The sequence below is a fragment of the Salmo trutta genome, chromosome 5 (genome assembly GCF_901001165.1).
Source record: "Salmo trutta chromosome 5, fSalTru1.1, whole genome shotgun sequence".
Lineage (NCBI taxonomy): Eukaryota > Metazoa > Chordata > Actinopteri > Salmoniformes > Salmonidae > Salmo > Salmo trutta.
The window spans coordinates 22,141,686-22,153,752 of NC_042961.1; the positions used below are offsets into that span (position 1 = coordinate 22,141,686).

At 43.1% G+C, this 12,067-nt stretch overlaps 1 protein-coding gene across 1 annotated transcript in view; it reads left to right on the forward strand.

Moving 5' to 3' along the window:
• The window catches only part of LOC115193871 (melanopsin-A-like), a 66,698-nt gene extending 55,265 nt beyond the window's left edge, over positions 1-11,433 (forward strand). The window contains exons 10-11 of the mRNA XM_029752983.1: positions 7,622-7,690; positions 11,006-11,433. Of these exons, the coding sequence (XP_029608843.1) occupies positions 7,622-7,690; positions 11,006-11,254 (318 nt within the window). The 3' untranslated portion in view covers positions 11,255-11,433. The remainder of the gene's footprint in view (positions 1-7,621; positions 7,691-11,005) is intronic.
• The last annotated feature ends 634 nt before the right edge of the window (positions 11,434-12,067 follow it).

Genomic DNA, 12,067 nt, shown 5'->3' on the forward strand with positions numbered 1-12,067 from the left:
GTAATAGCTCACCATTAGTTAGCTAGTTAACGTCAACGATGCTAGCTAGTTCATTCTCACAAAAGTGAGAACTGGTCTAGATTGGAAACTTACGTTAACGAGTGTAAAGCCATGTTGGCTTTATGGAAACTATATACAATATATGGGGCTGAATATTGATAAGTAAATAATACAAACCTAGTTCTGCCTAGTTAGGACATAACATTAACTAACGTTAGCTAGCTAACTACTGTAGCTCATACAACGATCAAACCCGGCTTTCTAACGTGTACGTTAATTATTCTTAACTAAAGTAGCTAGCTAACGTTATGGAAGCTATTCACAGAAGACCACAATTAATATTATATACGAAGACAATTATTTTGATACGTATTCAGAGCCAAACAACCCGACTTATCTGTTTAACTGTTGTCCCATTTAGACTTGGCACGAGCTTTTTCAGTTGTAATTGCCAAGTTCCCCGGAAGAACTCCAGCAAATCTGGGATTCCTCAATGAACCCCACCTCCTAAGAAGTTCTTTGAATAACCTTTTGGGGCTGTTTTTCATTGCCAAGAACCCTAAGGTTCTTCGAGGATCTTTGAGGTATTCCAGTTGAACCTCAAATTTTTAGAGTGTGGTGTATTTGCATTTGTTCACTCTGAAAAGCGAATAAACTAGCTGGCTTTCATCTGGGTTGGAGCCATAGTATAACATTATTCAGTGGTTTCACCCCGCAAAGCATTAGATAAATGAGAACAGTGGACCTCCTATTGATTCTAGATCAATATTTGGGTCAGATAGGATAGCATGCCTGATAGTCTCTTGACAAATCTACGGTACTATGGACACCAAGTACTAATGAGCAGCAGTAGTTCTGGTTCTTGGGTTATTTGTAACTGGTTATTTGGATCAAAAATATACAGTGCATTCTGAAGGTATTCAGACCCGTTGACTTTTTCCACATTTTGTTACGTTACAGCCTTATTCAAAAATGGATTACATTGTTGTTATTCCTCAATCAACACACAATAACCCATAATGACAAAGCAAAAACAGATTTTTTGACATTTTTGCAAATGTATTAAAAATTAAATATCACAATTACATAAGTATTCAGACCCTCTACTCAGTACTTGCAATTACAGCCTCAAGTCTTCTTGGGTATGACGCTACAAGCTTGGCACACCTGTACTTGAGGAGTTTCTCCCCATGTCTCTCCAGAGATGTTAGATCGGGTTCAAGTCAAGGCTCTGGCTGGATCAGTCAAGGACGTTCAGAGACTTGTCCCAAAACCACTTCTGCGTTGTCTTGGCTGTGTGCTTAGGGTCGTTGTCCTGTTGGAAGGTGAACCTTTGCCCCAGTCTGAGGTCCTGAGTGCTCTGGAGCAGGTTTTCATCAAGGATCTCTGTACTTTGCTCCGTTCATCTCTCCCTCGATCCTGACTAGTCTCCCAGTCCCTGCCGCTGAAAAACACCCCAACAGCATGATGCTGCCACCACCATGCTTTACCGTAGAAATGGTGCCAGGTTTCCTCCAGATGTGAGTCTAGACATTCAGGCCAAAGAGTTCAATCTTGGTTTCATCAGACCAGAGAATATTGAGTCCTTTAGGTGCCTTTTGGCAAACTCCAAGCGGCCTGTCATGTGCCTTTTGGCAAACTCCAAGAGACCGTGTCTGTGCCTCGATCTAGGTTGGGCAAAATTAAAAATGGCGGTGTTCGCTTCAGTAATCTTACTAGTATAAAGACCTCCTCCATTCCTGCCATTATTGAAAGAGATTGTGATACTTCACATCTCAAAATTGGGTTACTTAATGTTAGATCCCTCACTTCCAAGGCAGTTATAGTCAATGAACTAATCACTGATCATAATCTTGATGTGATTGGCCTGACTGAAACATGGCTTAAGCCTGATGAATTTACTGTGTTAAATGAGGCCTCACCCCCTGGTTACACTAGTGACCATACCCCCCGTGCATCCGGCAAAGGCGGAGGTGTTGCTAACATTTACGATAGCAAATTTCAATTTACAAAAAAAAAAACAATGACGTTTTCGTCTTTTGAGCTTCTAGTCATGAAATCTATGCAGCCTACTCAATCACTTTTTATAGCTACTGTTTACAGGCCTCCTGGGCCATATGCAGTGTTCCTTACTGAGTTCCCTGAATTCCTATCGGATCTTGTAGTCATAGCAGATAATATTCTAATTTTTGGTGACTTTAACATTCACATGGAAAAGTCCACAGACCCACTCCAAAAGGCTTTCGGAGCCATCATCGACTCAGTGGGTTTTGTCCAACATGTCTCTGGACCTACTCACTGCCACAGTCATACTCTGGACCTAGTTTTGTCCCATGGAATAAATGTTGTGGATCTTAATGTTTTTCCTCATAATCCTGGATTATCGGACCACCATTTTATTGCGTTTACAATTGCAACAAATAATCTGCTCAGACCCCAACCAAGGAAGATTAAAAGTCGTGCTATAAATTCTCAGACAACCCAAAGATTCCTTGATGCCCTTCCAGACTCCCTCTGCCTACCCAAGGACGTCAGAGGACAAGAATCAGTTAACCACCTAACCGAGGAACTCAATTTAACCTTGCGCAATACCCTAGATGCAGTTGCACCCCTAAAAACATCTGTCATAAGAAACTAGCTCCCTGGTATACAGAAAATACACGAGCTCTGAAGCAAGCTTCCAGAAAATTGGAACGGAAATGGCGCCACACTAAACTGGAAGTCTTCCGACTAGCTTGGAAAGACAGTACCGTGCAGTATCGAAGAGCCCTCACTGCTGCACGATCATCCTATTTTTCCAACTTAATTGAGGAAAATAAGAACAATCCGAAATTTCTTTTTGACACTGTCGCAAAGTTAACTAAAAAGCAGCATTCGCAAATGGAGGATGGCTTTCACTTCAGCAGTAATAAATTTATGAACTTCTTTGAGGAAAAGATCATGATCATTAGAAAGCAAATTACGGACTCCTCTTTAAATCTGGGTATTCCTCCAGGGCTCCATTGTCCTGAGTCTGCACAACTCTGCCAGGACCTAGGATCAAGGGAGATACTAAAGTGTTTTAGTACTATATCTCTTGACATAATGATGAAAATAATCATGGCCTCCAAACCCTCAAGCTGCATACTGGACCCTATTCCAACTAAACTACTGAAAGAGCTGCTTCCTGTGCTTGGCCCTCCTATGTTGAACATAATAAACGGCTCTCTATCCACCGGATGTGTACCAAGCTCACTAAAAGTGGCAGTAATAAAGCCTCTCTTGAAAAAGCCGAATCTTGACCCAGAAATTATAAAAAACTATCGGCCTATATCGAATCTTCCATTCCTCTCAAAAATTTTAGAAAAAGTTGTTGCGCAGCAACTCACTGCCTTCCTGAAGACAAACAATGTATACGAAACGCTTCAGTCTGGTTTTAGACCCCATCATAGCACTGAGACTGCACTTGTGAAGGTGGTAAATGACCTTTTAATGACGTCAGACCGAGGCTCTGCATCTGTCCTCATGCTCCTAGATCTTAGTGCCGCTTTTGATACCATCGATCACCACATTCTTTTGGAGAGATTGGAAACCCAAATTGGTCTACATGGACAAGTTCTGGCCTGGTTTAGATCTTATCTGTCGGAAAGATATCAGTTTGTCTCTGTGAATGGTTCGTCCTCTGACAAATCAATTGTAAATTTCGGTGTTCCTCAAGGTTCCGTTCTAGGACCACTATTGTTTTCACTATATATTTTACCTCTTGGGGATGTCATTCGAAAACATAATGTTAAATTTCACTGCTATGCGGACGACACACAGCTGTACATTTCAATGAAACATGGTGAAGCCCCAAAATTGCCCTCGCTAGAAGCCTGTGTTTCAGACATAAGGAAGTGGATGGCTGCAAATTTTCTACTTTTAAACTCGGACAAAACAGAGATGCTTGTCCTAGGTCCCAAGAAACAAAGAGATCTTCTGTTGAATCTGACAATTAATCTGGATGGTTGTACAGTCGTCTCAAATAAAACTGTGAAGGACCTCGGCGTTACTCTGGACCCTGATCTCTCTTTTGAAGAACATATCAAGACTGCTTCAAGGACAGCTTTTTTCCATCTACGTAACATTGCAAAAATCAGAAACTTTCTGTCCAAAAATGACGCAGAAAAATTAATCCATGCTTTTGTTACTTCTAGGCTCGACTACTGCAATGCTCTACTTTCCGGCTACCCGGATAAAGCACTAAACAAACTTCAGTTAGTGCTAAATACGGCTGCTAGAATCCTGACTAGAACCAAAAAATGTGATCATATTACTCCAGTGCTAGCCTCCCTACACTGGCTTCCTGTTAAGGCAAGGGCTGATTTCAAGGTTTTACTGCTAACCTACAAAGCATTACATGGGCTTGCTCCTACATATCTTTCCGATTTGGTCCTGCCGTACATACCTACACGTACGCTACGGTCACAAGACGCAGGCCTCCTAATTGTCCCTAGAATTTCTAAGCAAACGGCTGGAGGTAGGGCTTTCTCGTATAGAGCTCCATTTTTATGGAATGGTCTGCCTACCCATGTGAGAGACGCAGACTCAGTCTCAACCGTTAAGTCTTTACTGAAGACTTATCTCTTCAGTAGGTCCTATGATTAAGTATAGCCTGGCCCAGGAGTGTGAAGGTGAACGGAAAGGCTGGAGCAACGAACCGCCCTTGCTGTCTCTGCCTTGTCGGTTCCCCTCTTCCCGCTGGGATTGTCTGCCTCTAACCCTTTTACAGGGGCTGAGTCACTGACTTACTGGTGTTCTTCCATGCCGTCCATGGGAGGGGTGCGTCACTTGAGTAGGTTGAGCCACTGACGTGGTCTTCCTGTCTGGGTTGGCGCCCCCCCCCTTGGGTTGTGCCGTGGCGGAGATCTTTGTGGGCTATACTCGGCCTTGTCTTCGGACGGTAAGTTGGTGGTTGTAGATATCCCTCTAGTGGTGTGGGGGCTGTGCTTTGGCAAAGTGGGTGGGGTTATATCCTGCCTGTTTGGCCCTGTCCGGGGGTATCATCGGATGGGGCCACAGTGTCTTCTGATCCCTCCTGTCTCAGCCTCCGTATTTATGCTGCAGTAGTTTATGTGTCGGGGGGCTAGGGTCAGTCTGTTACATCTGGAGTATTCTCTTGTCTTATCCGGTGTCCTGTGTGAATGTAAATATGCTCTCTCTAATTCTCTCTTTCTTTCTCTCTTTCTTTCTTTCTCTCGGAGGACCTGAGCCCTAGGACCATGCCTCAGGACTACCTGGCATGATGACTCCTTGCTGTCCCCAGTCCACCTGGCCATGCTGCTGCTCCAGTTTCAACTGTTCTGCCTGCGGCTACGGAACCCTGACCTGTTCACCGGACGTGCTTGTTGCACCCTCGACAACTACTATGATTATTATTATTTGACCATGCTGGTCATTTACGAACATTTTAACATCTTGACCATGTTCTGTTATAATATCCACCCGGCACAGCCAGAAGAGGACTGGCCACCCCTCATAGCCTGGTTCCTCTCTAGGTTTCTTCCTAGGTTTTTGGCCTTTCTCAGGAGTTTTTCCTAGGGAGTTTTTCCCAGCCACCGTGCTTCTTTCACATGCATTGCTTGCTGTTTGGGGTTTTAGGCTGGGTTTCTGTACAGCACTTTGAGATTTCAGCTGATGTACGAAGGGCTATATAAATAAATTTTATTTTATTTTATTTGATGTGCCTTTTATTGAGGAGTGGCTTCCGTCTGGCCACTCTACCATAAAGGCCTGATTGGTGGAGTGCTGCACAGATGGTTGTCCTTCTGGAAGGTTCTCCAATCTCCACAGAGGAACTCTGTCAGAGTGACCATCGTGTTCTTGGTCACCTCCCTGACAAGGTCCTTCCCCCCCGATTGCTCAGTTTGGCCGGGCGGCCAGCTCTAGGAAGAGTCTTGGTGGTTCCAAACTTCTTACATTTAAGAATGGAGGCCACTGTGTTCTTGGGGACTTTCAATGCTGCAGAAATGTTTTGGTACCTTTCCCCAGAACTGTGCCTTGACCCAATCCTTTCTCTGAGCTCTACGGACAATTCCTTTGACCTCATGGCTTGGTTTTTGCTCTGACATGCACTGTCAACTGTGGGACCTTATATAGACAGGTGTGTGCCTTTCCAAATCATGTCCAATCAATTGAATTTCCACAGGTGGATTCCAATCCAGTTGTAGAAACATCTTAAGGATGATCAATGGAAACTGTTTTTGCTTTGTCGTTATGGGGTATTGTGTGTAGATTGATGAAGACATTTTTTTATTTAATAAATTCTAGTATAAGGCTGTAACGTAAACAAAATGTGGAAAAAGTCAACAGGTCTGAATGCTTTCTTAATACACTGTAGAATTGCTTGAAAATCAGAGACAGCCGTCTATCAAAGATTCCAAACCAAATTTACTGAGCTTGAGCAATTTTGACAAAACAATGGATACAGTACATGTTGCTGTAAAAGTTGTGACAAGTTTGTAGAATCTTATTCAAAATGATTCACAGCTGTAATGGCTGCCAAAAATGCTTCCACCAAGTATTAACTCTGGGTTGTGAAGACTTCTTCATTTTTTATAATTTGGAAAATTGTCTATAATTAAAATGTTGTTTGGTTTGAAAATGTGGAGTAGGTTGTATAGGTCTGTAGGGAAAAACATCTAATTGAATCAATTTAATTTAGATTACATTTTAAGCCAGCAAAATATGAAGACTGCAAGGGGTGTGTAACCTCACTATGGACTGTAACACTGACTTTTCAAGCCTGATTGTTGATGTCAATATTCGCCCATTCAAGATCAAATATTTTATGAAGGCTTAAAAGGTTCTTCGGGATCGGTGTCCCTTCCATGGGACGGTTGAGCTAATGTAGGCTAATACGATTAGCATGAGGTTGTAAGTAACAAGAAAATTTCCCAGTACATAGACAGCTTAAATTCTTGTTAATCTAACTGCACTGTCCAATTTACAGTAGCTATTACAGTGAAAGAATACTATGCTTTAGTTTGAGGAGAGTGCACCATTTTTAACATAAAAAGTTATTAATAAACAAATTAGGCATATTTGGGCAGTCTTGATACAAAATCTTGAACAGAAGTGCAGTCTAAATTGGATCAGTCTAAATCTTTGCACAGGCACTGCTGCCATCTAGTGGTCAAATGTATATTGCACCTGGGCTGGAATAATACATTATGGCCTTTCTCTTGCATTTCAAAGATGATGGTACAAAAAGAATACAAAAGAACGGTTGTTTTTTTTCTTTGTATTATCTTTTACCAGATCTATTGTGTTATATTCTCCTACATTCCTTTCACATTTCCACAAACTTCCAAGTGTTTCCTTTCAAATGGTACCAATAATATGCATATCCTTGCTTCAGGTCCTGAGCTACAGGCAGTTAGATTTGAGTATGTGATTTAAAGCGAAAATTGAAAAAAAAGGGCGGATCCTTAATATAAGGAGTGACCAATCCCTTCAATTTTTAGAACGTCTTTACTTACACATGACCCAACAAATGTGTTTTGTGTGACTGGAATTTAATTGAGTTTCACATTGAAATGACTCAGTCACTTATTATAATAGCAGGAACCGACCTCTACGTCATGTATTTTGTGTCTTCCAGAGCTCTTATGACGTGGACAACATCACCATGACACGTGTGAGCCACAGTGACCATGGCTTCCCTCCAAGTGTAAGTACCCATAATTAGTGTCAGTTAATTCCTCTTGTTGCTGTATCGTCTAGTGCAGCTTGCCATTACCTACCTCCAATAAAAAACAAAGCAGCACTGGTGCCCTACTTAACCTTCGCTCAGTCTGAAATATAACACAACATGTTTTCCCCTGTTTTCTACCCTCTTGATCCCATCTATGTAATATGGATCACAGTTTCCCATGTGGAGAAGGCTCTATAGCAGGGATCATCAACTAGATTCAGCCACGGGCAGATTTTTTCTTGAGTGGATGGTCAGGGGCCCGGAACATAATTACAAATCATTTGTAGACTGCAAGAAGCCCAGATATATATTATTTGACTAAAACGTAATAATGTCAAACCTTGCTTACAATTGTAAACGATCACACACACACACACACACACACACACACACACACACACACACACACACACACACACACACACACACACACACATACACATACACATATATATATATATATATATTTTTTTTTCATTTTGGAAATGTATTCCAAAGTATTTCCATGCATAAACGAGATTATAGGCAATTAGCAAGACACCCCCAATAAAGGAGTGGTTCTGCGGTGGTGACCACAGACCACTTCTCAGTTCCTATGCTTCCTGGCTGATGTTTTGGTCACTTTTGAATGCTGGCGGTGCTTTCACTCTAGTGGTAGCATGAGACGGAGTCTACAACCCACACAAGTGGCTCAGGTAGTGCAGCTCATCCAGGATGGCACATCAATGCGAGCTGTGGCAAGAAGGTTTGCTGTGTCTGTCAGCGTAGTGTCCAGAGCATGGAGGCGCTTCCAGGAGACAGGCCAGTACATCAGGAGACGTGGAGGAGGCCGTAGGAGGGCAACAACCCAGCAGCAGGACCGCTACCTCCGCATTTGTGCAAGGAGGATCAGGAGGAGCACTGCCAGAGCCCTGCAAAATGACCTCCAGCAGGCCACAAATGTGCATGTGTCTGCTCAAACGGTCAGAAACAGACTCCATGAGGGTGGTATGAGGGCCCAACGTCCACAGGTGGGGGTTGTGCTTACAGCCCAACACCGTGCAGGAAGTTTGGCATTTGCCAAAGAACACCAAGATTGGCAAATTCGCCACTGGGGCCCTGTGCTCTTCACAGATGAAAGCAGGTTCACACTGAGCACGTGACAGACGTGACAGAGTCTGGAGACGCCGTGGAGAACGTTCTGCTGCCTGCAACATCTTCCAGCATGACCGGTTTGGCGGTGGGTCAGTCATGGTGTGGGGTGGCATTTCTTTGGGGGGGGTCGCACAGCCCTCTATGTGCTCGCCAGAGGTAGCCTGACTGCCATTAGGTACCGAGATGAGATCCTCAGACCCCTTGTGAGACCATATGCTGGTGCGGTTGGCCCTGGGTTCCTCCTAATGCAAGACAATGCTAGACCTCATGTGGCTGGAGTGTGTCAGCAGTTCCTGCAAGAGGAAGGCATTGATGCTATGGACTGGCCCGCCCGTTCCCCGGACCTGAATCCAATTGAGCACATCTGGGACATCATGTCTCGCTCCATCCACCAACACCACGTTGCACCACAGACTGTCCAGGAGTTGGCGGATGCTTTAGTCCAGGTCTGGGAGGTGATTCCTCAGGAGACCATCCGCCACCTCATCAGGAGCATGCCCAGGCGTTGTAGGGAGGTCATACAGGCACATGGAGGCCACACACACTACTGAGCCTCATTTTGACTTGTTTTAAGGACATTACATCAAAGTTGGATCAGCCTGTAGTGTGGCTTTCCACTTTAATTTTGAGTGTGACTCCAAATCCAGACCGCCAGGAGTTGAGAAATTGGATTTCCATTGATTATTTTTGTGTGATTTTGTTGTCAGCACATTCAACTATGTAAAGAAAAAAGTATTTAATAAGATTATTTCATTCATTCAGATCTAGGATGTGTTATTTTAGTGTTCCCTTTATTTTTTTGAGCAGTGTATATATATATATATATATATATCTCGTTTATGCATGGAAATACTTTGGAATAGATTTCCAAAATGAAAATCATTTGAAGCTGAGTTGCTGGTGTTTTTACAGTCTTTCATGTCCAACAATAATAAAAATAATGATAATATTAAAAATCACCCGCGGGCCAAATTCGGGGAACCGTTCTCTATAGTCTCTGCCTTAGCCAAATATGACTGATGTGAATGCGTTCCTGTGCAGTCTGGCAGGGATTGGCCATGAGCAGGCAGCAGGCATGCAGATGGCACAGAACATGTGGCCTTGATAAATCACTGCAGTTTAATCTTAATAAATGTCGCAGCGGACTAACCAGGTTTATGAATGAGAGACAATTAACTGTCCTGCGACATGCCTGGTGGCAGGCTAGGCCAACGGGGGAGAAATATTGCCACTTGCTCTTTAATTTGTAGTCAGCGCTGATAATGTCAGGGTAGGAACGGCAGTGGCTGATTATATTGACACTGATCTGTAGAGACAAAGGAAAATAAATCTAATCGTCTAGTTCAGGGATGGGCAACCTCCTTTTGTACGCCCACAGATCAATTTCCAAAGAAAAAAATAAATACAAATAATTTTTGGGGGTTACTCAGTCTGGTCTCAACTTACTGTATATTAAAATACACAAGGTTTGGTTGTGCATCAGCAGTTTTTATCTTGTTATGTCAGTCACTCAATTAACCATGTCAGCTAAAATGTTTTAGATTGGTAAATTCGTCTAGCGGCCTGCCAGCGGTTGAAACCAAAATAATTTTCCAATCGTTTAGTTCTGAACAGAACCATACATTTTTTTTGTTCAACTGTTCTCACCAGCAAAATAAAATTCTGAACCGGTTCGAACTCCAAAAAAGTACCGGTTTATATCATTCCTTTTTAAACCTCTGAAATCTATAGAGGAACTTTGAATGTCTTTGAATTTACGAGAGTTGGCTTAGAGTTGGACCATAGCTTACATTAGCTAGCTAACAAGTTTGTGTGTGCAGAGTGGCACCACAATTAAAACGCATCTTACCTTTTTGTAGTTAATAAATCCAAACCAAATTTGTTCTGACTACATGTGGATATGGGTATGCAGACCCACGAGACACCACGGCCCCTGATTTTTTTGTGGTCCCCACCCCCATTAAAGTTGACCATCCCTGGTCTAGATAGTCTTGTATCCTTCAAAGCCTGTCTTTTAGTGAAAATAATGTAAAACCATAAATCCAATCTTTGTCTTAAATTACAATGTTGCATAGCTAGATAATTGGGTGCGAAAATCAATAATTTTGCATTTTATGTTTGCTGTTTCTCATCTCACCTTCTGTTTGACATCGACAGGCAGGTGATTCGTCAGAAGGCACCATAACTAGAGGAATGATTGGCTGGATCCCCAGCATCGTCATCACCTCTGAGACCAGCCCCTTCTTACCAGTCCTTAAGGCCAGTTCCCATGGTACCAGTACTAGGTCAGCCAATGGCAGTGTAGATGTAGGGTCTGTAACGAAGGGGCCACGGGAGAGTGTCCAGCAGGGGTTAACACTTCCCTCTAACTCCTCTAACAGTGATGGCTCTACACCACTCATCTGATCACAACCACCCCAGTTTTTATGTACAGTACATGATGATTTATAGTAAATGCCAGGGTCTGTACTCAACATGCAACTTTTATAAAAGTAAAGTTAACCCCCATATGAATGCTGTATGTTCTTTATTAAAACGTTTTTGTTTTGTTGCCTTGTTAATGTGCTACCAGACAAAGTACAGAATTGCAGTTTGGTATCTACAGCCGTGGCCAAAAGTTTTGAGAATGACGCAAATATAAATTTTCAAAGTCTGCTGCCTCAGTTTGTGTGATGGCAATTTGCATATACTCCAGAATGTTATGAAGAGTGATCAGATGAATTGCAAAGTCCCTCTTTGCCATGCAAATTAACTCAATCCCCCAAAAACATTTCCGCTGCATTTCAGCCCTGCCACAAAAGGACCAGCTGACATGTCAGTGATTCTCTCGTTAACACAGGTGTGAGTGTTGACGAGGACAAGGCTGGAGATCACTTTGTCATGCTGACTGAGTTCAATAACAGACAGGAAGCTTCAAAAGTAGGGTGGTGCTTGTGTAACCGATGTGAAATGGCTAGTAGTTAGCGGTGGTGCGCGCTAATAGCGTTTCAATCAGCGACGTCACTCGCTCTGAGACCTGAAGTAGGGTTTCCCCTTGCGTCGCAAGGGCCGTGGCTTTTGTGGCGCGATGGGTAACGATGCTTCGTGGGTGTCAGTTGTTGATGTGTGCAGAGGGTCCCTGGTTCGAGCCCAGGTTGGGGCGAGGAGAGGGACGGAAGCTATACTGTTACATTGGTGCCGTCACCCGGATCATTGGTTGCTGCGGAAAAAGGAGGAGGT